We start from the raw sequence: 26,834 nt of genomic DNA on the forward strand, positions 1-26,834 counted from the left end.
TGTCTTTGGGTCAAAATGACCTAATTCTGCTCTCTCCTTCCTTCCTTCCTTCTTTTAACCCCTCGTACGTTCTTTCCTTGTTTTCTCCTTTCCTCCCTTCTTTCCTTCCTCCCTCCCTTCTTTCTTTCCTTCCTTCTTTCCTCCCTTATTTCCTTCCTTCCTTCTTTTCTCAATTCCTTCCTTCTTTTCTCCCTTCCTTCTTTCCTCCCTTCCTTCCTTCTTTTCTCCCTTCCTTCCTTCTTTCCTCCCTTCCTTCCTTCCTTTCCTTCCTTCTTTCCTCCCTTCCTTCCTTCCTTCCTTCCTTTCCTTCCTTATTTTCTCCCTTCCTCCCTTCCTTCCTTCCTTTCCTTCCTTATTTTCTCCCTCCCTTCCTTCCTTCCTTCCTTCCTTTCCTTCCTTATTTTCTCCCTTCCTCCCTTCCTTCCTTCCTTTCCTTCCTTATTTTCTCCCTCCCTTCCTTCCTTCCTTCCTTCCTTCTTTCCTCCCTTCCTTCCTTCCTTCCTTCCTTCTTTCCTCCCTTCCTTCTTTCCTCCCTTCCTTCCTTCCTTCCTTTCCTTCCTTATTTTCTCCCTTCCTTCCTTCTTTCCTCCCTTCCTTCCTCCCTTCCTTCCTTCCTTTCCTTCCTTATTTTCTCCCTCCCTTCCTTCCTTCCTTCCTTCCTTTCCTTCCTTATTTTCTCCCTCCCTTCCTTCTTTTCTTCCTTCCTTCCTTCCCTTCCTCCTTCCTTGACCCGTAGACATCACAAAGGTTAATTACATGTTTACTTGTATCTTGATTCCTCCATCAGTCCCAGGTGTTTATGATCCGTCCTTCATCAGCTGATGAGGAGGAGGAGGGACACACCTGTCCCATGTGACAGGTGAGTCCCTCCTCCTGCCGTCCGCTCATCTTCTCTGATTCTCACCTGTCCTGCTGCATCTTCACGTGTTGATCCTCAGCTGCTCCGTCCTCCAGTGCTTCATCAACCCCCGTAGTCCACAATACATTTTGTAATATTATGACGGAATGTAATATGACTTTATTCTCGTAATATTACGACTTTATTCCCGCAACATTACGACTTTTGTTGGGGCACCGTCCTGTGATTATGAACTCATATGTGTGATTATGAATTTATAGGAAATGTGATTATGTGAACTTCAGGCTTTGACCAGCTCAAGGCCCGATTTCGGCCTCCAACTGGGAGCGACTAGCCACGACTGGCTTCCCCTTCGGATCGTTGACCGAAGAAGCGTCTGTCTGCAGCGCTGCAACGAGTGAGTGACCCACAAGGTTCCGAGCCCCAGAAAGCCGGACCAGGGACCCTGCACGCCTCGACGTGAACGCCTTCGGACCGACCCGAAGCTGAAGGAGGCCCAGCTGCTGTACCCATGATGCAGAACCCTGATCCACAAGGGACAGGAGTGAGAGAGAGCCGCTCTTATCAGGATCCCCTGCTGAGCGTAACCACCCTTTGTTCAACAAGGAACGCTGCCGACCCCCAAAACGCAATCCAAAGTAAGAGGCTCACTGGGCAGAGTTGGTTTAAAGGTATTGTGACATAATTTTTAACATGCTTTTAACACTATTAAAAGTCTTGGCCAATATCCCTCAAATGTGTCTAAAAAAGGTGTAACAAGAAAAACTTCACTCCAGTACTCCATGCCTGGCTTTTTCATGATGGTGTTTTTTGCGCATTAAAAAACGCGTCCTTTTCCCCCTTTCCTGTCAATCATTGCCCCGCTCCTTTTACTTCAAGATAGTCCACAACAAGTTCGTCCACGACGCACGCAGCAGACAGTGGATCAATGGTATGTGATTTTGTCTTGCCGATCATATGCAAACTGTTTACAGTATACCATACGATAACGTTTTCAACTTTAGCCTCAACTAGTCTTTGCTCAGCATAAGCAATAATGTAGATTACCAGACCAGCTATGTATTCAGTTTGTTTTCTGTACAAGTCATGATTTATTCTCAACACGTTGGATTTCAAGGACGGAGAGAGGATAGGTGATGGGCAGGGAGCTGGGTGGAGGGAGCGGTGATTTAGCGGACCTATACGTAACGATCCGCCACCCAACCAGATGCGCCGTTTTTGCATAATTATGCGGAAACTCCCAGAAAGCACTCAATACACTGAATGTTAAAAGTCGTTTTTTTGGGTGTAATGGATGTCAAGACACCCAACAAAACACAAAAAATCAAGAAAAATGTGTTTTTCATGTCACAATCCCTTTAAAGCATTTTGCGTTGTTTTTCATTTTATTGTTGGGTGTTTTACACATTACTGCGACGTGTCGACTGTCTCTGTGCTGCTGCGTCTGTCACATGATCCCTCACCGCTGAAGCGACTCGAGCCACGGTTTCCCTGTTAAAGCTCGGAGAAGGGCGGGTGATTTTAATCCCGACCCGACTCCCGAGTGGAAAACCGTAGAACGATCAGGAAAACCGGCCGTGAGCGTTCACACCTGTTTGATTTCCACAGCCGTGGACGTGATCATCTGCAGCTGTGCATTTTATGTGACGCACCGAGGATCCCGCAGACGTACCGGCGGTCGTCAGAGTGTAATTTTACTGTGATCTTTCTCCTTTTCTCCTCTCTAACCCACACGGGCGGGGGGTTAGACTCGTTAGACTCACGTGGCGCTGTCCGCCATTTTACTCGTGGTCAGAGTAACTTTGTCCACCACCTTCCATTCGGGTCATGTAACGTGACGTGGTCCACCGTCTTGGCTATGTACGCACGTGACGTGACGTTGCTCTGACGCACGCACGCACGCACGCACGCACGCACGCACGCACGCACGCACGCACGCACGCACGCACGCACGCACGCACGCACGCACGCACGCACGCACGCACGCACGCACGCACGCGCGCGCGCGCGCGCGCGCGATCGGAAGATCTGCTTTATATGATTTATTGTCCCTTATTATGAAGTTGAGCCATCAGAATTTATCCGCAGTGTTGCTTTACCATCTTCTTGACACTTGTGTAAATAAATTCTGATTGAAAGAAGTCATCCTTGTTTATTTTACACATGTTAGCCGCTAACGTTGGTTGCCGGGGCCTGTGTCAAACTTTTCTTCCTTCGTTATTGTTCTGTAGAATAATTTATCTTGAGACTGATTTTGCTGTTAGTTATTGTTTTCCTGATTACATCAGATGGTGCCCCGTTTTGATTAAGTCATTTTGATAATTCAATTTGATGAATAATCTACTTTATTATTATTTATTATTATCATTATTAAGGGCTCTCTTGATAACTGAAACAGCATCTACTAAGTGGCACAACACTTTATTCTCTTAATTTTACAACTTTATTCTTGCAACATTATGACTTTATTCTCGTAATATTACGACTTTATTCTCGTAATATTACGACTTTATTCTCGTAATATTACAACTTTATTCTAGTAATATTACGACTTTATTCTTGCAACATTATGACTTTATTCTCGTAATATTACGACTTTATTCTCGTAATATTACGACTTTATTCTCGTAATATTACGACTTTATTCTCGTAATATTACAACTTTATTCTAGTAATATTACAACTTTATTCTAGTAATATTACGACTTTATTCTCGTAATATTACAACTTTATTCTTGTACATTACGACTTTATTCTCGTAATATTACGACTTTTTCTCGCAACATTACGACTTTATTCTCGCTACATTACGACTTCTCGTAATTTTACGACTTTATTCTCATATTATTATGACTTTTTATTCTCGTAATTTCCAATTCTTTTTTTTGTCTTACTTTGGCCCTAATACTTATCTATATATCTCCATATATAGCTATATATCCTATAGCTCCAATCAACAGCCGGGCCGGATCAATGTCGCAACACAAGATTTATTCAGAGCAAGAGATGCCAACACCAGCATGAAAAAAATTGTACAAATCTCACAAGTCAAATGAAAAGTTTCACGTAGCAACTCATGACCGTAAACGTACAGCAGAAATATCAACGGAAACCCATGCCATGTGGTAAGAAAACTGCTGCGGAAAGTCGGCAGAGAAACAGAGAAAAAGGGGCGAAAGGAGGTAAAACCAACGTCGTATAAAAACCTCTCTTCAGTGCACAGCAGGAAGAAAATCACAAATATTCAACGCTTTTCTTGTTCATTCGAGCATGTTCGTGTCGAGATTCTCTTTATTTAAGTACTTACAGTTCAGCCTTTACATCTGAAATTACAATAAACTAGTCTAGAGGTTTGTCTTTTTAGTGGCAAAATTGTGCTTTTTACTCCCACCTTCATTGTCATCAGTAAGAATAACTGACCAAATAAAAATACAAGCAGTGAGTTTGATCTAAACGCAGAAGTTTTACTGGCAGGAAGCTGCAGACACAAAGCTCCGGTACGGATGTGGGTTCGGTGAGAGATTCCTTCTCTGGAAACGCCGGAGAGGAGACGCGTTGGGAGGGAAACTCCCCCCGCGAGCTGGAAACGACGTAGAAACGTTAAAACATCGGTCGTGTCCAGTACTGGAGTTGAGGATGAGGGGGGGATGAGGGGGGATGAGGGGGGATGAGGGGGGATGGCATCATCCCCTGAAATAAAAACGGTCCAAATCATCCCCCCTGAAATAAAAACGGTCCAAATCATCCCCCCTGTAAAACTGCCATCCCTCCTTTCCATCCCTTATGTCATTTCATCAATGAATGTGGTTTTACTGCTATTTCAACATTTAGAGTCATCACCAGAAAAATAACACCAGAAAAATAACTTATTTGACAATTTTCACCTGTTTCAAGTAAATTCAAGTAAAAAAAAAAAAAAAACAGAAAATAAACCCGAAAAAACCCGAAACACAGCCGAAAATAAACCCGAAAAAACCCGAAAATAAACCCGAAAAAAAAAACAGAAAATAAACCCGAAAAAAACCCCGAAACACAGCCGAAAATAAACCTGAAAAAACCCGAAAATAAACCAGAAAAAAACCCGAAACACACCCGAAAATAAACCCGAAAAAACCCAAAATAAACCCGAAAAAACCAGAAAATAAACCCGAAAAAAACCCGAAAATAAACCCGAAAAAACCCGAAAATAAACCCGAAAAAAAAAACAGAAAAAAACCCCGAAACACAGCCGAAAATAAACCCGAAAAAACCCGAAAATAAACCAGAAAAAAACCCGAAACACACCCGAAAATAAACCCGAAAAAACCCAAAATAAACCCGAAAAAACCAGAAAATAAACCCGAAAAAAACCCGAAAATAAACCCGAAAAAACCCGAAAATAAACCAGAAAAAAACCGAAAATAAACCCGAAAAAACCCGAAAATAAATTTCACTTGAAATAAGTAGAAAAATCTGCCAAAGGAACAAGATTTATCTTCTTATTACAAGAAAAAAAATCTTGTTCCACTGGCAGATTTTTCTACTTATTTTAAGTGAAAATCTACTTGAAACAGGTGAAAATTGTTGTTTTTTCCAGTGATGAGTCTTGTTTTAAGTGTAATGAGATTTTTTTACTAAAATGAGACATTTTAACTAGAAATAAGACAAATATTCTTGTTAAGATTGTGAGTTTTTGCAGTGATCCATGTTACTTATCCTGTGAAGGACAGAGTCATATTGATAAGTTCAGAAAAGTGTTTTTTATTGTATTGTATTGTATTTGATGTAAGCCCAGTGGATATTTAAAGCTTACAGAAGGCTGCATTTAACTGCTGCTATGTCATTCCTGCAGTATTTCTGCAGCTGTTTTGGTCACTGCTATTATTTGTAATATATTATATTATTTGTAATCAGCACAAATTATCTGTCCCCATATGATAAAATCCACCATCCCCCCTGATTTATTTTTACAACTCCAGTACTGGTCGTATCATCCGTCCATCCATCCATCACTGACTCCTGCTCATCTGGATTCGGGTCCAAAAGGTTTGGCCTATCCCAATGATCCCCGGAGCCCCGTTGCCCGGGGCAACCGTCTCCGTTTGGGAGCAGCTTTTGTGCAGTTTCTTTAAAAATTCGGACTCTTAATTGAGGTTTCCCCGAACCAGCAGACTGGTATCCGTGTCCGGATGGGCGGACGGCGTCGTACGGATCACGGGCGGACCGAGACCGAGCGAGCGACGTCGTCGTCGGAGCGGGAGTTTCCCTCCGAGTTACAGGTCAGCTCGGAGGAATTAGCTTCAGAGTCGGTTTCCACAAACTTGCTGTACAATTTTTAGTTTCATTTACCACGCAATGATACTTTAACATACTCCAATAAAGTGCATGCACGATTGACTGTGTTCAGAAAAACCTCCCAAAAGTCCTGTTTGCTCGGCTAGGTTCACAGTACCGCCCGCGTTCCTGCTGCAGCTCCGCCCCCGTTCCTGCTGCAGCTCCGCCCCCGTTCCTGCTGCAGCTCCGCCCCCGTTCCTGCTGCAGCTCCGCCCGCGTTCCTGCTGCAGCTCCGCCCGCGTTCCTGCTGCAGCTCCGCCCCCGTTCCTGCTGCAGCTCCGCCCCCGTTCCTGCTGCAGCTCCGCCCCCGTTCCTGCTGCAGCTCCGCCCCCGTTACTGCTGCAGCTCCGCCCCCGTTCCTGCTGCAGCTCCGCCCCCGTTCCTGCTGCAGCTCCGCCCCCGTTCCTGCTGCAGCTCCGCCCCCGTCGGTCTGTACGTCGCCGTTTCCCACGTGAAAACCTCACGTTTGTGAGACGGGATTGGAGCGGGAGATTCGACTCCGCGGCGTTTTGGCGGTGACCTAAGATTGTACGATTGTTTCTAACGGTGCGAGGAAACCACGTGGGGCGATGCGGCGGCGGCGCTCCATTTACCTCGGAAGTCAGAAATGGGAAAGAGACGTACCCGAGGAAAGATATGGACGAGCACGGGAAACTAGATATGTACGCCGCTAACCTTTCCAGCCGCTCGATTTAACGCCGCTGGCGTTTGGCGCCGAAAGACGCTCGGTTTCGTGGGCCGCGCTGCTGCAGACGGAGTCGGGCGGACAAATGCAGCGTGCATTCCTGTCTGCGACCCGAGAATTAAATAAATAAATAAATAAATATCCGCTAACTGCTACCTGGAGAGCTTTTTGGTTGCCTAGCAACTGCCGCCCTACATGGGTGCATGCTGTGCCCGGACCGCTGCAGCGAGTGTAGCGCAAACTCCGACCAGGAAGTTGGGAATTCTGACTTCCGAGCACAAATTCTTTATCCTTTTTTTTTTCGTTCATTAAAAGAAAAACTAAACAGTTCAATATAATTACAAAAAATCTCTTCCCTTGAATGAAAGGGAACAGAAAGAAGACTAAAAGCTTATTTTATCTTTCCCTTTTTCCTAAGAAATCAAATTTCAATTAATGTAATAATAAAAAAACAAAAGAAATTACGCAATAAAAAAAAACACTTTCCAATAAACGTAATTTAAAAAAACTAAAACAAAACTTCAACAAAGTTATAAAATAACACAAAATAGCTGTCGTCAAACACAAATACACACCGCTGTCGGCCGATGACCACGACTCTCGTCGCACGCCGTCACAAAAACGACATTAATCCTAAATCTGGCCGCATGTCGGACGTACATCCGGTCGTAAGTACCGTTTACGCTTCTACGTTAGCGTGACTGCGGGTTTTCAAGCTACTACGACTTTGTCGAGTTCGTGTCGCGTGGAAAGTAAACGTTACGTCGGATGGTTTTCACCGCCGCCGGGTCCGAGCTACTTAAAGAAGCTCAGCGATGCAGAAAAGAACCCACACCGCCACCTGGTGGTTGGTGGCGTAACTACAGCGCGGCACAAACCTCGATGAGCGAGCGCTAGCGCCACCGGCGACGCAGAAGCATAAAATCCTGGCGTCTGCAAAGTCCCGTCGGGGGGGGAAACTGGCGGCGAACTGGGGCAGGTAGCGTGAACGTTAGCCTGAGACTTCACGAATGCTGGCTCGTGTTTTTATTTCAGCTTCTCCACAACAAAAAAAAAAAAAACAAGATTTAATTATTTATTTATTTTCTTTTTCTTCTTCTTCTAAAAAAAAAAGCAGTTCTGCTTCGGCTCAGATGCGTGACTGGAAAGACGAGTTTTTTCTGGAGAATGAGTGCAATTTACAACGGGGATCTTTAACCCTGTAAGTCCAGAGAAGCCTTCAGAGGGAGAAAATATACATCTACAGATCCTCCTGCCTGCTGGGTGACTCGTAGTCCACAATAAAACATCAAAACATGGAAACAAAGGCGTCCCTGTGCAAAGTCGTACATGACAGAACCAAAGTCCTCTCACCCGTGTCAGATTCCTAAAACATGACTGTAGTAAAAGGTTTATACAAAACGCAATACATTTATAGATTGTAAAAAGATCTATCAGCTCTTCGCTAGTTGAATTCATAAGAAATTGCATATACCCAAACATGTTTTCTCATATAGATTGCATCCCATATCTAAACAACGATTTAATATTATCGTACCGATATTGCTGACACGCTGTCCCGTTAGCTAGCTGATGGCGTAAAATAAACTCACAACGGCAGATTGTCTCCTACGTTTTTTTTTTCTGCAGCCGTCGGCCTTTCCCGCCTTTTGGGGGAGGGTAAGAGGCCAGGCCGACCAGTCAGGACAGCTCCAAACAAAACAACTCCGAGGGGGATGATGGGATTTGCACCAGAAGGTTTCCGTGTCATGATGTTTGAAATATCCGTGCTCGTAGCGCCGGTTCTTCTCGTAAATTTCAGGTTTACAAGCGACAGTTAAGTGTCCGCTTTCAGACATTCAACCAAAAAGGGAAAGGGGAATAAAAGGGGAAGGACGAGCCTCTCGGGGATGATTGCGCTTCGTCTTCCGCCCCGCGGCTCGTTCCCCGACTCGACCCCGTGATGCTCGGGTTCGTTTTCGCTTTTTTGTCGTTTTTTTTTTTTTTTTGATCATCATGTTAAAGTAGAAATGACTGAAGCATACCATAAATAAATACATACATTTACACTAGAATGTTCATACATTAGCAGCTATAAACAGTACGTCACATTATATTAGATCATATGAAAATGTACAAAAACGGAAATGTTTCCCTTAAAACATTTGTTTTCTCAAAGCAAGGCAACAACAATCAACAGAAGTTTAAAAAAAAAAGAGACACGGATGGAGAGAAGTACGGAAGAGTATTAGGGCCGTGCAGGAGAAAAAATATTTGAGAGGGGAAGATTTTCTTTTTATTGTGCACTTCGAGAAAAAAGTCGAAATGTTGAGATTAATGTTGAAATACAATTTCAAGAATAAAGTCGAAATTTTGAGAATAAAGTCGAAATTTCAACTTTACTCACGGAATTTTGACTTTTTTGTCAACATTTCGACTTTTTTCTCTAAATTGTATTTCAACATTAATCTCGACATTTCGACTTTTTTTCGAAATGTCGAGATTAATGTTGAAATACAATTTCAAGAATAAATTCAAAATTTTGTGAATAAAGTCGAAATTTCGAGAATAAAGTCGAAATTTCAACTTTATTCACCGAATTTTGACGTTTTTGTCAGCGTTTCGACTTTTTTCTCGAAATTGTATTTCAACATTAATCTCGACATTTCGAAAAAAAGTCGAAACGTTGACAAAAACGTCAAAATTCGGTGAATAAAGTTGAAATTTCGACTTTATTCACCGAATTTTGACGTTTTTGTCAACATTTCGACTTTTTTCTCGAAATTGTATTTCAACAATAATCTTGACATTTCGACTTTTTTTCGAAATGTCGAGATTAATGTTGAAATACAATTTCGAGAAAAAAGTCGAAATGTTGACAAAAACGTCAAAATTCAGTGAATAATGTCGAAATTTCAACTTTATTCACCGAATTTTGACGTTTTTGTCAACGTTTCGACTTTTTTTCGAAATGTCGAGATTAATGTTGAAATACAATTTCGAGAAAAAAGTCGAAATGTCGAGATTAATGTTGAAATACAATTTCAAAAATAAATTCGAAATTTCGTGAATAAAGTCGAAATTTCGAGAAGTCGAAATTTCAACTTTATTCAAGGAAATTCTGACTTTTGTCAACATTTCGACTTTTTTCTCGAAATTGTATTTCAACATTAATCTCGACATTTGGACTTTTTTTCGAAATGTCGAGATTAATGTTGAAATACAATTTCAAAAATAAATTCGAAATTTCGAGAATAAAGTCGAAATTTCAAGAATAAAGTCAAAACTTTATTCATGGAATTCTGACTTTTTTGTCAACATTTCGACTTTTTTCTCGAAATTGTACTTCAACATTAATCTCGACATTTCGAAAAAAAGTTGAAATGTTGAGAAAAAAGTCAAAATGTAGTGATTAATTTTGAAATACAATTTCGAGAAAAAAGTCAAAATGTTGACAAAAAAGTCAGAATTCCGTGAATAAAGTTGAAATTTTGACTTTATTCTTGAAATTGTATTTCAACATTAATCTCAACATTTCGACTTTATTCCCGAAGTGCATAATGAAAAAAAAATCTTCCTCCTCTAAAATAATTTTTTTATTTTTCTCCTGCATGGCCCTGATACTCTTCCGTAGAGAAGAGCATCACCGCAGAGGAAATAAAGTAAGTATCTTAGAGTACAGCAGCAGCCTCTCTCTTGGCGGCGGCGCTGCCGTTGCCGGGGCGTCCGTCGCAGCTACACCTGGATCCCCTGCACCGCCTGCTTGATGTTCTCCAGCAGCGCCTTGTTCTCCGGGCTCTGGTACTGGTCCTGGTGGGTGTACATGTCTGTCAACGTACTCACATAAGTGTCAAAGTTCTGTTCATTCATTGGTTCCTGTGAGAGGGGGGGGAGAAACCCACGGAGAGAAAGAGAGAGAGAGTCAGGCAGGAAGCTGCTACGTTTCCGTGGAAACACTGGGGGAAGGTTGGACAGGCGGGAGAGGAAGAGGAGGGAGAAAGTCTCACGCTGACCTTTCGTACCAGAACGGGTTTTTTGTGAAACTCCAGAACATGCAAACAACTCAGGAGAGGGATGGAGGGTGATGCTCAGCACATGGAAACAGAAACAGGATGCACTAAACACAAGCGATGTTAGAGGGCGGGTTCGTGTCGCTCGGACGTTTTTCACGTTCAACATCGGCTGATGAGCAAATCACTTCTGGACAAACGGTCCAGGAAGTGGTCGGAGGCGGTTTAGTTGCTTTGGAAATGATGCATCAACGCTTAAATGTATCATCCCCCTCTGGGGAACTATTAAAGGATTTCTTATCTTATCTTATCTTAATAAAATGTTGGTGTAGTTATTTATCTTAGCTCATATCTATAAAAGCGCCGGTGTGTACGACAGTCACCTGAGAGAGAAAGTACCTCTTTGAAATCCATCCAGCATCTGCTGGTTCCTGTTCAGGGTCATGTGATCTGCAGGAGCCTATCCCAGCTGTCCCAGGGTGCACCGGGGTGTCAAACAGCCCAAAGGCCTCGGCCGTGATTCCTACCAGGAACCTTCACGCCGTGAGACAACGGTGCTTATTAGATTTGAATGGATCGGCTACAAGAATGTCTACGATTCTTGTGGAAACTAGACAGTCCAAACTGTACAGCAGCAGCTGGGAACCTTGGGCCAGGACTCGATGGGACTGCGGAAGACGACTCAATGTCACCGTCAGATTAATCAAAGTTTTGAACTAGTTTCTGTCCTCATGAACCGTCACATGCTTTTGATTAAGAGGTTAAAACTGAAGGTTGGCCTGGTGACTTCCGGTTTGTCAATGGCCCAGTGTCTTTAGATGCATCTGTTTCAAGACCCCCATCACATGCTCTAACAGATGACAGGGCAGCCACTTTCTGGGAGATACTCAGGGGGGGGGGGGTCGGCTGTCCTGGGAAAAGCTGACCCATTGTGTCTTTGGACGCATCTGTTCAGAGGTCCTGTTTTTAGTTCCGGAAGGCATTTGCCTCCAGTGACCCATGGTTTTTAAAGCTTAAGTTTCACATGTCACATGTGTGGCTTCTTAAACCTCGATGTATGTTTCCTGTTTACGTCCATTGTCCATTCATTGTCTACCAAATATGGTCATGTTCCTGTCACCCTTGCTGAATAAAAGCGTCATGCTGCAAGCAGCATGTTGGGAGAAGAGCTTAGGAGTACTCTGTGAGGGTCTGCGGGTCCTGCACTCCTCCGCTCTCCTCTCCACTTCTGCAGAAGTGCCTTAAAGATCATTCCACAGTCTCTGTGTCTTTCCTAAGTCATGAATTTATGTTATATTGATTTAGGAACCTAACAGTCACCATCACAAGCGGCAGATACCAAGGAGATGCTCTGTACAGGCCCAAACCCCGTCAGCTTGATATTCACAAAGAGTTGCAATGGATACGGGTTCAGAAGTGCAGCGATGATCAGCCGCCGCCTCTACGTGGACGACACCACGCTGTACGCCAAGAGTGGGCGGGACGTCGACTCACCGATCCACCTCGCGAGGATGTACGTCAGAGGTATCGGGAACGTCACTTGGGATGGTTTCCAAGAGGGGGATGATGACCACCGCTGAGGGTGCGGAGCTACCAGAGGGGCAACGTATGGGATGTTTGGGACAGCTGCAAATACCTGGAGACTCCACGAGGAAATGGCAACTACAAAGAGGGTGCAGGGCAGTCGGACAGGACCAGGTACCCAAAAAGGTGTCAGGCAGGTCCTGAAGAGCCCACTGAAAGGACAGAGTCTGACCCGGCAACAAGTCTGACCCCCCCCAGTAATGAGGGACATAGGGCTGTTCGATTAATCGATTTTAAATCGTAATCGCGATTATGTAATTAGAACGATGTTAAAACGTGAAACTCGTAAAATCGATTTTTCACTTTTTTTTTTTTTTTTTTTTTTTTTTTTACCTTGTCTGCACACATATTAATGATTGATACCATATTAATGATTGATGGAAATACCTCTCAATACCTGCGACAAGTGCCCCATGGGAGAGGCTCTTTAGTGTAGGAGGGGGCGTTGTAACCATGGTGATATACTAACATGCCACCGCTAGACCGGCTCGTGTTCCTTGCAAAAAACTTGCAAATGTGAATAGCAAATGTAATGAGTGACATTACACACCTCTACCTCCTTCATGGGTTCATTATTATTTAGCATGCAAAGACCCAGTTTAGTTTAATTAGAAAATGTCTTGTTTTATTTAATTGGAAATATAACTTACTGTATGTTTGCAAGTGCTGATTTGCTGATTTTTTGTTTTTCAGAGATAAAACTTTATATTTTATTATATTTTTTAAACTTTTTTTCAACTTATTTTACAGAGTTTTGCACTTTATTCATTCATTTTTGGTTTAATAAGAGCAAAGTTTGCACTTAAAGCCCAATGGGGCAAATGTTCAATAAAAAAACGGCATATTTGAAATCATTTCTTTGCCTTTTGTCAATTCACAAAATAATCGTAATCGAAAATCGGATTTTGAGAGAAAAAAATCGAGATTTTATTTTTGGGCAAAATCGAACAGCCCTAGAGGGACATAGAAACATGGCCACAGGAAGAGGTGGAGGACGATGCTCGGACGGCTGCACCCCAACAAATACGTAAATACGAACCACATGACCCCAAATAGGAAGAAGCTGATATAGATAACGGACGGATTGATGGATGGAAATACCTAATAAATAAACTACTTCATTACAAACTTACTTTAACACATGAAAACATAGAAGCATGTACTTATTTCTACATTTAATGGTGTATTTTCTGGTTAAGACGGCTCTGATCTGAGGACCAATCTGAAGATGATCATCTAAAATCATCCAACCGGAGCTCGGCTACGGCTCCCGCCACCCTCGACACGCCTGGAAACTGGCACGGCCGGGAGCGCCACAGTGAACTGGAGAAGGGGGGATGACAGTGCAGAAGAGAAGGATAATTGGATAAAGGATAAATGGATCTCTTACTCTGGGAGGCATCTGTAAACAGCAGTTATGCTTTACTGGGGCCTCTTTCTGTGGCGGCGGTCTCTACGGGAGAGGAGAAGTCCGTTAGCCCGCTGGACACACGGCGCCGGTCACAAGGCTTCGTGCACGACACCGAGAAGGAAAACACGCAACGTCCGCCTTAGCAAGCCGCTCGTCCTCCAGCTCTGTTCACGGAGCAGCTCGACGTCTTTAGGAGTCGGGACGGCGAAGTGCCGGATTCAGCGGGCGTCACGACTCAAACCCTAACCCCTAACTCTAACCCCTGACCCTAACTCCTAACTCTAACCCTTAAGGCTAACCCTAACCATAACCCCTAACCCCTAACTCCTAACCATAACCCCTAACCTTACCCCCTAACCAATAACCCTAACTCCTAACCATAACCCTTAAGCCTAACCCCTAACTCTAACCCTGAACCTCTCACTCCTAACCCTGTCCCTACCCCTTAACCATAACCCTAACCCCTAACTCTAACCCTTAAGCCTAACCCCTAACCATAATCCCTCACCCTTAACCCTAACTCCTAACTCTAACCCTGAACCTCTCACCCCAACCCCCAACCCCTGACCCCTGACCCTAACTCCTAACCATAACCCCTTAACCCTAACTCCTAACTCTAACCCTTAAGCCTAACCCCTAACCCCTGACCCCTGACCCTAACTCCTAACCCTTAACTCTAACTCCTAACATAACCCCTAACGCTAACCCTTAAGCCTAACTCCTAACCATAATCCCTCACCCTTAACCCTAACCCCTAACCCCTTAACCCTAACTCCTAACTCCTAACTCTAACCCTTAACCCTATCCCCTAACTTTAACCCTGAACCTCTCACCCCTAACCATAACCCCTCACCCTTAACCCTAACTCCTAACCATAATAGTTAGAGAAATAACAGGCAGAAAACAGGTGAATCGTTCAGTTGCGGCTACAAGCACCAAAATTGGCACACATACTCCTTAGGGGTTGCTCTTTTGATAAAACCATTGTGCCAAAAAAACCACACACAAAACCTCTAACAATACTAAAGTATACACTGCCATCCATTTTACCAGTGTCAAACATACCAAAAGAAACTAAAATTTTGCAGAATATTAGGATTCTGGGAGTGATATATGGTACAAGGAAGCCAAATTGTAAGTCCATGAGTCCAAATTTAAATATATAGTGAAAAGGTTATGATTTGACACCAAGATTATTCCAATAGGACAACTCTATTGGATTTTATTGCAAAATGTAATATTACTCTATATTCGATGGCGGCCATCTTGAAAAAAGGCCGCCATCTTTTTTTTTTCTGGCACAATGGTTTTGTCAAAAGAGCAACCCCTAAGGAGTATGTGTGCCAATTTTGGTGCTTGTAGCCGCAACTGAACGATTATTCCTGTTATTTCTCTAACTATAACCCCTAACCATAATCCCTCACCCTAACCCCTAACTCCTAACCATAACCCCTAACCCCTTAACCCTAACCCCTAACCATAACCCCTAACCCTAACTCCTAACCATAACCCCTAACCCCTTAACTCTAACCCCTAACCATAACCCTTAACCATAACCCCTAACCATAATCCCTCACCCTAACCCTAACTCCTAACCATAACCCCTAACCCCTTAACCCTAACCCCTAACCATAACCCCTAACCCTAACTCCTAACCATAACCCCTAACCCCTTAACTCTAACCCCTAACCATAACCCTTAACCATAACCCCTAACGCTAACCCCTCACCATAACCCCTAACCCTTAACCCTAACTCCTAACCATAACCCCTAACCCCTAACCCTAACTCCTAACCATAACCCCTAACTCCTAACCATAACCCCTAACCCCTTAACTCTAACCCCTAACCATAATCCCTAACCCTAACCCTAACTCCTAACATAACCCCTAACCATAACCCCTAACGCTAACCCCTCACCCTAAACCTTAACCCTAACTCCTAACCATAACCCCTCACCCTTAACCCTAACTCCTAACCATAACCATAACCCTAACTCCTAACCATAACCCTTAACCCTAACCCCTAACCATAACCCCTAACCATAACTCCTAACCATAACCCCTAACCCCAACCCCTAACCCCAACTCCTAACCATAACCTTAACCATAACCCCTAACCCCAACCCCTAACCCCAACTCCTAACCATAACCTTAACCATAACCCCCACCCTTAACCCTAACCTTAACCCCTACCCCTAACCCCTAACCCTAACCATAACCCCTAACCCTCAACCCTAACCATAACCTCTAACCATAACCCCTAACCCTTAACCCTAACCATAACCCCTAACCCTTAACCTTAACCCCTAACCATAACCCTTAACCCTTAACCCTAACTCCTAACCATAACCCTTAACCCTAACCATAACCTCTAACCATAACCCCTAACATAACCCCTAACATAACCCCTAACCATAACCTCTAACCATAACCTCTAACCATAACCTCTAACCATAACCCTAACCATAACCCCTAACGCTAACTCCTAACCCTGACGTGGATGTTTCGTCTCACGGTTGCAGATCTAGAAAGCTCTCATGTCTACTTTGAACCACAGAGACGTCCAAACAGACTGGGCGTGACATGCACGTGAACAGAGCTCCAGACGGCCTCAATCACCGCTCCACAAGGACATTTCCTGTTAAGACGGATGTCAGTGTGAATGAAGCGGCTCACTCGTGGAAAACGGGTCCAGTTATCAGTGAACTCGGGTCTACGCAGCCTTCGGAGGGATTATCCAATTAGCCCCAGACTTCTTCCGACACTGAGACGACAGGACATCAACACAGCCACGAGCACTTCACTCAAACGCAACCAAAAACATCAAAAGAATAAAAACGGGGGCCGTTTCTTGAGGTGAGAATCTGTGAGGCGTTGTAAAGCACAGAGGAAGCACAGCATGGACTGCTGGGAAAAAGAAGGTGACGAACAGAAAGAAGCAGATGGAGATAAAACCCTGAGGACGGGAAGAAAGGCCGGCCACGCCTCCTCGGTTCACCTTCCCACCAAAACATTTACACCCCACAACCCTGAAGATGACTGACTGGCACCACTCAATGGGATAAATAGAAATGCTTCATTCAAGCATGTTGGGGAAAACGAAGGATTAGACCTCCAGCTTCCTCAGAACCGACGTGTCGTGCATAAAAGACGAGATCTCCCAGATAGCAAACATCTTTTACCCAAAAACCGGCTCATTTCTGCAGGTTTTTTCGTCCCACATCGGCCGCACTTCCATCAGACTTGTCCTAAAACTTTATTTACTATTCACTACGCACCCGACCCACACGACACGTCCGGTACCCCATGCAACAGTTTTACGTGATTCGGACCACATGCGTTTGGTCCAGCTCGTGAACTCTGGAGCGTGTCCGGCCCACGTAGCGTTTGGCCGCGATGTATCCGAGTCGTACGTGACAAAAGGTTTGCTATCTGGGTTAGCGCGCGGCTGGCCGGGGCGGCCGGTTCTTACCATGTGTGGAAGCTGGATGTTAGCCAGGCTGTTTATGAGCGAATGGCTGAGGTTGGCTAGTTCGTGCAGCAGGGAGTCGTTCTGCTGCTCGATCACCTTGTTCTCGTCCTCGATGGACTTGAGGTTCGTCTCCATGGTGGTGATCTGCCCAGGAAGAAAGCAGAGATTGAGAAAGTAACTTCAACTGGAAAATCAACGTGGACAAATGACAGAGAACAAACACGGTGAACTCTGGGAGCTGGATCTGGCACCTTGGAGGTGGATTAAGTTATGTTTATCACCGGAATATCTCTGCGTGAACCTTCTAAGACCAGAAGAAGACCAAGACCAACCAAGAAGGAGACCAAGAATACCAAGAAGGAGACCAAGAATACCAAGAAGAAGAAGACGAAGACCAAGAAGGAGACCAAGAAGAAGACCAAGAAGAAGAAGGAGACCAAGAATACCAAGAAGGAGACCAAGAATACCAAGAAGGAGACCAAGAATACCAAGGAGACCAAGAATACCAAGAAAAAGAAGAAGACCAAGAAGAAGACCAAGAAGAAGAAGGAGACCAAGAATACCAAGAAGGAGACCAAGAATACCAAGAAGGAGACCAAGAATACCAAGAAGGAGACCAAGAATACCAAGAAGAAGACCAAGACCAAGAAGACCAAGAAGATTATGAAAAAGACCAAGAAAAAGAAGAAGACCAAGGATACCATGAAGAACATAGACATATATAAAGGCTAGATGACTCGTCCGCGCTGCTGCAACGTCGTCACACAGTTTGGTTTGTTATGAACGTCAGAGATGTATGCATACTTGTGAATAACTATAAACATTGAAAAACGTACTTTTATATGAAAATAACCAAAACAGATAGCTATGACATGGTATTTATATTAAATCAATATTTCCATAGTATTCTTAGTAACATAATATATATATTATTACCATATAACATGTATATATATATATATATACACAGATGTTATAATGTCATGATATAAATACATCATAATGTAATAATATATAAACATGTTATAATGTCATATAAATACATTTTATAATGTAATAATATATATATATATATATATATATATATATATATATATATATATATATATATATATATATATATATATATATGTTATATATGGTAATAATATATATGTATATATGTTATAATGTAAATATAAATATTACTAAGAATACTATAGAAATATTGATTTAATATAAATACCACGTTATAGCTATCTGTTTTGGTTATTTTCATATAAAAGTACGTTTTTCAATGTTTATAGTTATTCACAAGTATGCATACATCTCTGACGTTCATAACAAACCAAACTGTTTGAAAATCTGTTGAGAATTGAGCAAGTTAAGGTTGTTTTGCAGTACAGGCACCAGAATACCAAGAAGAAGAAGAAGACCAATAAAAAAACCAAGAAGAAGACCAAGAAGAGGACCAAGGAGAACACCAAGATGAAGAAGATGACCAAAAACAAGAAGAAGATCAGAGGAGCTGCAAGAGAAAATCTCTCTTTTTTTTTTTTTTTACTATTTGGCAAGAAGAAATCAGAAGAAGAATAAATGGGAGACAAAACCAACACTGAACCTGCCTTCTTTCTGGACCACTACAGTAATTCTTATCATCCTTAGTTAACTCGATATGTTTTTTACTTTTAAAATACGGTAAACTGCATTAAAAACTGAAATAAAGTTAAAAGTTAAACCGGTTTCTGAGCAACTGAGATACAAATAGAAAGCTTTGCATCTCCTGTGTATAAAAAAACATCATCTGCAAACAATCTGACCCCTTTTTTGTCTTTCTGGGGTTCATTCATTCATTTTGGAGGTTTGTAGGTGCAGTTTTACGAATTATCAGCAACAAAGTACCCCCCCTATGTGATTTCTTGCTTGTGTTGTTCTCAGATGTAAATGGCTTTGGATAAAAGCGTCTGCTAAATGACGACTAGCAAATCTCTTACCTGTGTCCTTAGTTTTATCATGTCTGACTCCACTTGATTGTTGGACTCATTCAGATCTTTGATTTCTTCATCCAGCTGTTTGATTTCCTCGTCATTTTCAATGCCTGAAACAAACCATAAAATTACCCACAATTCCCAGCACATTTCAGATGATGGTTGTAATTACTCCCCAGATAATATAAACTTATATTACAGGTTTAATACTCCTGCTTTTCCTGCTCTGACCTTTGCTGGCTCTTTGTTTGATTGTCAGCATTTCCACGCCGCTCATCCTGGCCTTCTTCATGGCCGAGGTGGCCCGGGGACAACCGGAGAGGCTGGGAAAAGAGAGGAAAACTACGTCTGGATTAGGATTTCAGAACATTTTAACATTTTTCTTTTCATTCATTTTCATTTTATTCTTTATTTCATTCAAAAAATAAAACAAACAATTCAATGCAAATATAAATGTTCATAAATTGTGAATGAAAAGGGAGCAGAAAGAAGAAGAATCTTATCTAATCTGCCCCTTTTTCCAAGAAATAAATTCACAAATAACATAAATTTTAAATTTTAAAAACAAGTAAAGGAAGGAATGTCGAGAAAAAAAGTCGAAATGTCGAGATTAAAGTTGAAATACAATTTCGAGAAAAAAGTCGAAATTTCGACTTTTTTCTCGAAATTGTTTTTCAAAATTAATCACGACATTTTAACTTTTTTCTCGACATTTCAAGTTTTTTCTCAAAATTGTATTTCAAAATTAATCACAAAATTTCGACTTTTTTCTCGAAATTGTTTTTCAAAATTAATCACATTTTGACTTTTTTCTCGACATTTCGACTTTTTTCAAGAAATTGTATTTCAATATTAATCTCAACATTCCGACTTTTTTCTCGACATTTCGACTTTTTCAAACATTTTTCATTTCATTTTCATTTTATTTTTTATTTAATTCACAAAATAAAACAAACAATTCAATACAAACACAAATGTTCATAAATTGTGAATGAAAAGGGAGCAGAAAGAAGAAGAATCTTATCTGATCTGCCCCTTTTTCCAAGAAATAAATTCACAAATAACATAAATTTAAAATTTAAAAAACAACAATTAAGTAAATAAAAAAATAAAATAAAATAAAATTACCGCCGTCTATGGGTATGCCTAAGATATTTCATTATATTTACTTAACATACAGGCTTTAATTGTTCTTTTGAATGTAATGTTCATGAATATAACTGAAATGAATAGAGTAAGGGAAACCAAGTTTTTGGGCGTCATGCTGGATGAGAATTTGAATTGTAAATCAAATATACATTATACAAAGATAAAAATATCAAAAACAATTGCTCTGTTACACAAAGTAAAGGATTCATTGGACAACAAAGCTTTGTACATTTTATATAACACTCTGATTGTTCCATATCTGACCTACTGTGTTGAAGTTTGGGGAAATAAATGCCTGTAAAACATTTATATTCAGTCTATTTTCATTCTGCAAAAAAGAGCCATAAGAATAATCAGTAGAAAACGACATAGAGATCCAACAAATCCATTATTCCTTCAGTTAAAATTGTTGAAATTTCATGAATTAGTAGACTATAGTATTCTGCAAATTATGTTTAAAGCTCATAAAAAAACTTTACCAATCAACATTCAGAAAAGATTTGAAAAAAGAGAAAGCAAGTATAACTTAAAAGGAACAGAGAAAAAAAACCAAGATTCAGGACTAAATTGATGGAACGTTGTGTTTCTGTGAAAGGAATCAGTTTATGGAACAATCTGAATAAAGAAAACAAAGAATCCAAATCAAACATTACATTCAAAAGAACAATTAAAGCCTGTATGTTAAGTAAATATAATGAAATATGTTAGTTACGTTTGATTGACATACCCATAGACGGCGGTAATTTTATTTTATTTTATTTTGTTTTTTTATTTTACTTAGTTGTTGTTTTTTTTTAATGTTATTTGTGAAGTTATTCCTTAGAAAAAGGGGCAGATTAGATAAGATTCTTCTTCTTTCTGCTCCCTTTTCATTCACAATTTAAGAACATTTGTATTTGTATCGAATTGTTTTATTTTTTTTGAATGAAATAAAGAATAAAATGAAAATTAAATTTCTTTCACAGAAACACAACGTTCCATCAATTTAGTCCTGAATCTTGTTTTTTTTTTAATCTCTGTTCCTTTTAAGTTATACTTGCTTTCTCTTTTTTCAAATCTTTTCTGAATGTTGATTGGTAAAGTTTTTTTATGAGCTTTAAACATAATTTGCAGAATACTATAGTCTACTAATAGGGCTTGGTCGCCAAGTTGCATTCTGGGACGCGGCGGCCATGTTGGCAGCCTCGTGAGTGTAAACAAACAGCAGTGTAGTAGCAGTGTGGTAGCACCAAGTGAACAGACGGAACGCAAAAAAAAATATGTTAAACTGCTGGAAAGGAACTGGAATTTACCGGGATACCTTAAACAAGGAAGCCAGGGAGCGGTATATGGAGAAAATAATGATTATTAACGGTTTGGATCCATATGAAATCCCTACTAAAGAGTGGAGCTCCGACGAGGATTTACTGCCGCAGTTCTGCACAACCAACGTCTTCAGCTAGCTTGTTTGCGGTGTGAGCGCCTGCACTTCAGAGCAGTTCCGTTGTTATAAGTCGTTGGAGTCTCATGTGCAGTTCACAAATGGAAGGATGCAGGAGCTTCAGATCATAAAGCCGGTAAACAGTGGGAACACGGTTATCCTGTCAAAGGTATTCTAGCAACTATTAGTGCTTTGTTTGTAGCAGCATGCTACACGTGTGCTTTTAACTAGGTGTTAGAAAAGTGTAGTTAAGCTATATAAACTATTATTCAGATGTTATACTTTACCGTCATATACATAAATGTCATTTATAAGGTCTGAAGAGCAGCTAAGGTAGCTTCCAACATGGCGGCTCCGCCAAGTGATGACGTCAAGACGACCAAGCCCTATTCATGAAATTTCAACAATTGTAACTGAAGGAATAATGGATTTGTTGGATCTCTATATCGTTTTCTACTGATTATTCTTATGGCTCTTTTTTGCACCATGAAAATTGACTGAATATATGTTTTACATTTTTATAGTTTGGAGCTTAGAAAGTTGGTTTAGTGATTTGAAGTGAAGCTGAATGGGGGGCGGCTCCTCACCTTCGGTGGGTCAGGAAGCTCCCGCTGACGTGTCCCGACCCGTCGCAGCCGGGAGTGGGACAGCTCATGCCGTCCGTCTTCCCAGACTTCCACACGAACTGCGAGCCGTTCACGTAGCTGTCCTTCTGCCGCTTGGCCGCCAGCGGGCAGCCCGACGCGCTGCGGTGCGACGCGTACTTCCCCGTCACATGACCCTGGCCGTCGCAGCCCGGCACCGGACACCTGGGAGCACGAGCAGAGACGCAGGGACATGTGATACTCAGGCTTCGTCCCAAACGGAATACTCTACGGAAGAGTATTAGGGCCAGGCAGGAGAAAAATAATATTTTAGAGGAGGAGGACTTTTTTTCATTATGCACTTCGAGAAAAAAGTCGGTATGTCGAGAAAAAAGTCGAAATGTCGAGAAAAAAGTCGAAATGTCGAGATTAATGTTGATATACAATTTCGAGAAAAAAGTCGAAATTTTGACTTTTTTCTCCAAATTGTATTTCAAAATTAATCACGACATTTTTACTTTTATCTCGACATTTTGCCATTTTTAGTTTTTTCTGGAAATTGTATTTCAACGTTATTCTCGACATTTCGACTTTTTTCTCAACATTTCGACTTTTTTCTCAACATTCCGACTTTTTTCTCGACATTTCGACTTTTTTCTCGAAATTGTATTTCAAAATTGATCACATTTCGACTTTTTTCTCGACATTTCGACTTTTTTCTCGACATTTTGACTTTCTTCTCAACATTTCGGCTTTTTTCTCGAAATTGTATTTCCAAATTAATCACGACATTTTGACTTTTTTCTCGACATTTCGAGTTTTTTTCTCGAAATTGTATTCCAAAATTAATCACGACATTTTGACTTTTTTCTCGACATTTTGACTTTTTTCTCGAAATTGTATTTCAAAATTAATCTCGACATTTCGACTTTTTTCTCACTTTTTTCTCGACATTTCGACTTTTTCCTCGAAATTGTATTTCAAAATTAATCTCGACATTTCGACTTTTTTCTCACTTTTTTCTCGACATTTTGACTTTTTTCTCGAAATTGTATTTCAAAATTAATCACGACATTTTGACTTTTTTCTCAACATTTCGACTTTTTTCTCGAAATTGTATTTCAATATTAATCACATTTCGACTTTTTTTCTCGACATTCCAACTTTTTTCTCGACATTTCGACTTTTTTCTCGACATTCCGACTTTTTTCTCGACATTTCGACTTTTTTCTCGAAATTGTATTTCAACATTAATCTCGACATTTCGACTTTTTTCTCGACATTTCAACATTTTTCTCGACATTTCAAAATTTTTCTCAAAGTGCACAATAAAAAACCCCTCCCCCTCTCAAATATTTTTTCTCCTGCCTGGCCCTAATACTCTTCTGTACAAACGAGAGCAGCATCCCTGAACTCATCCCAGGGACATTTCCACTGCTCGTATGATGATGAACTATTGAGTTTAATGTTGTGTAGTTGGCTGTGAAAGCGTCTGAGTGGAAGGTTCAAGGCTACGTTAGCGTTTGACAGGTGAAACCTGAGGCTCGGTCTCTCTTCATACGTGATTTCAGCCCTTTAGGACATTGAAGGTCCGCACCAATGGATGGAAGAGGACATGCCTTCAAGACCCAAAAGAACTCGGCAGTAAAACTTTAGCTTAACCGTTTTTTTCGCCCACCAATCTCGTCTGTTTACCGTAGACGTACAGACACTCTGTTGGGCAGCACGGCGAGTTTATCCCATTAACGCATCGATTTGTGCTCTGGTTTTATTCGCGGAGATGCTCTGGAAAACGACAGGGGAGGGAAAAAAAGTCGAAAAAAAAAAAAGTCGAAATGTCGAGATTAATGTTGAAATACAATTTCGAGAAAAAAGTCGAAATTTCGACTTTTTTCTTGAAATTGTATTTCAAAATTAATCACAAATATCGACTTTTTTCTAGAAATTGTATTTCAAAAAGAATCACATTTTGATTTTTTTCTCGACATTTTGACTTTTTTCTCGAAATTGTATTTCAAAATTAATCTCGACATTTCGACTTTTTTCTCGACATTTCGACTTTTTTCTCAACATTTCGACTTTTTTCTCGACATTCCGACTTTTTTCTCGACATTTCGACTTTTTTCTTGAAATTGTATTTCAATATTAATCACGACATTTTGACTTTAGATTTAGATTTAGATTTATTTATTTAAAATGGGACAGTGCATATTAATGAACATTCACATGTAAATATGCCAGATTATAGCCTAAGGCTAATTTCCATCTGTAGTCCCCTGGCAGGTTGATGGTAACTTTTTTCTCAACATTTCGACTTTTTTCTCGCATTTCGACTTTTTTCCACGAAATTGTATTTCAAAATTAATCACGACATTTTGACTTTTTTCTCAACATTTCGACTTTTTTCTCGCATTTCGACTTTTTTCCACGAAATTGTATTTCAAAATAATCACATTTCGACTTTTTTCTCGACATTTCGACTTTTTTCTCGAAATTGTATTTCAAAATTAATCACAAAATTTTAACTTTTTTCTTGAAATTTCAACATTTTTCTCAAAGTGCACAATAAAAAACCCCTCCCCCTCTCAAATATATTTTCTCCTGCCTGGCCCTAATACTCTTCTGTACAAACGAGAGCGACATCCCTGAACTCATCCCAGGGACATTTCCACCGCTCGTATGATGATGAACTATTGAGTTTAATGTTGTGTAGTTGGCTGTGAAAGCGTCTGAGTGGAAGGTTCAAGGCTACGTTAGCGTTTGACAGCTGAAACCTGAGGCTCGGTCTCTCTTCATACGTGATTTCAGCCCTTTAGGACATTGACGGTCCCCACCAATGGATGGAAGAGGACATGCCTTCAAGACCCAAAAGAACTCGGCAGTAAAACTTTAGCTTAACCGTTTTTTTCGCCCACCGATCTCACCCACTGATCCCATTTACGTATCGATTTGTGCTCTGGTTTAATTTGCAGAGATGCTCTGGAAAACGACAGGGGGGAGGGAGAACCGCCAGCTGGATCAAACATCCGCTGACTGGACGTGTTGAGAGCGTCGGAGGTCGTGAAAGCTCAGGTTCCGGTTCTGCTTGGGTTTACAGCTGAATTTAGGCAGCGAGGGCCGGTTTTATTCAGCGTCATTGGCAGATTTGGGCCAACTGTGGTCCGGACAAGACAGATCTTTTTCCTAAGCTGCTGATCTAGACTGGTGCCGCGGTCTTTTGTAGGGGGGGGTGTCCATCTCAGTCCCCGAGATCGTTGTCCTGCATGTCTCAGACGTCTCCTGATCATCAACGCTTGTGCTCAGGTCAACAGTTGTGTAAAAAGTTGCCGTTGGGACGTTTTTGTCTCCTATTTTCTGATAATATTACAAATCGGCTCCTTTGGCAGCACCGGCAGCTCCTGGTGCGGTTCCTCCAATCAGAGCCAGGGGGCGTGGTTACAGAATGCCAATCTCAGTCCGGCATGTGGACATGTCCATGCAAATTGTCGTGTTGACGATAATTTTGGACCACGCTGTGACTGTGGGGATCCTCCGAGAGCTAAGAGTCCGCCTCCTCTGCAAGAGCTAAACCCTGCGTCCTTTGCAGCGTTGATTGGATTAACCACTTTTCTATCGTCCCGTCTCGTCTAGTTTCGTCTCGTTTCGCATAGTTTCGTCTCGTCCCCCTAAGCGGAGGTCGCTGGGTAAGATTTCGTCTCCTCACGGGGTCGTCATGACAACTCCGAGACCTCTTACTTGATCGGCTCCTGGTCGTCCTTGTCCTCTTTGCTGTGGAGGATCTTGATGCCGCTCTTCTTGGCTCGGGGACACCCGGAGAGGCTGCAGGACAGGACAGGACAGGACAGGGGGGAAACCCGGGGGCACACATTTAGGAAGTGCAACGAGAGACGGGAGAAGGTGTGCATCTGCGGTCGGCGTCGGCGGCAGTGGCGGCGCGTACCTCCTGTGGGACGCGTAGTTCCCGGTGATGTGTCCGGATCCGTCGCAGCCGGGGGTGGGACACCTGGGGGACAGATGGAGACGGACAGTCAGAGATCGGGTCGCTCCACCGGCGGTTGTCATGGAGACGCTGCTGCTGGTGGTGGTGATGGAGACTCACTTGAGTTCCTGTGAGTTGGACGGCATCATGCTGCGGATGTTCTTGTCGGCCAGCTGGCAACTGGACAGGCTGCAGGGCACCAGAGTCACAGTTACTGAGAGAGCAGCGGCACTTTCACCTCAACGCCGGCTAACGGAGATATCCTGGACTCAAGTGAAGCCTCTGTGGTCCCACCGGACCCGGCGGCTCCACCCATTAGCTAACTGAATAAATCGTTTCTGCTGGTTCTTGGTCACGGTTCTCCTGCACCGACCAGCGCCGCCGAGATGCCGCTGAAACGTGAAAATTGTCGTCTCCCAGA

General features: G+C 41.9%; 1 protein-coding gene across 2 annotated transcripts in view; it reads right to left on the reverse strand.

Moving 5' to 3' along the window:
- Positions 1–10,394: 10,394 nt before the first annotated feature.
- Positions 10,395–26,834, reverse strand: part of myt1la (myelin transcription factor 1-like, a) — a 121,164-nt gene continuing 104,724 nt past the window's right edge. The window contains exons 14-22 of one of the 2 annotated variants that reach the window (XM_061746341.1): positions 26,534–26,602; positions 26,375–26,437; positions 26,170–26,253; positions 22,438–22,659; positions 19,513–19,604; positions 19,288–19,391; positions 17,315–17,458; positions 13,821–13,883; positions 10,395–10,712 (exon numbers count right to left, since the gene is read on the reverse strand). In XM_061746341.1, the coding sequence (XP_061602325.1) occupies positions 10,572–10,712; positions 13,821–13,883; positions 17,315–17,458; positions 19,288–19,391; positions 19,513–19,604; positions 22,438–22,659; positions 26,170–26,253; positions 26,375–26,437; positions 26,534–26,602 (982 nt within the window). In that variant the 3' untranslated portion in view covers positions 10,395–10,571. The remainder of the gene's footprint in view (positions 10,713–13,820; positions 13,884–17,314; positions 17,459–19,287; positions 19,392–19,512; positions 19,605–22,437; positions 22,660–26,169; positions 26,254–26,374; positions 26,438–26,533; positions 26,603–26,834) is intronic. The other variant, XM_061746342.1, reaches the window with a different exon arrangement.

This window comes from Cololabis saira, chromosome 18 (genome assembly GCF_033807715.1).
Source record: "Cololabis saira isolate AMF1-May2022 chromosome 18, fColSai1.1, whole genome shotgun sequence".
Classification (NCBI taxonomy): Eukaryota; Metazoa; Chordata; class Actinopteri; order Beloniformes; family Belonidae; genus Cololabis; species Cololabis saira.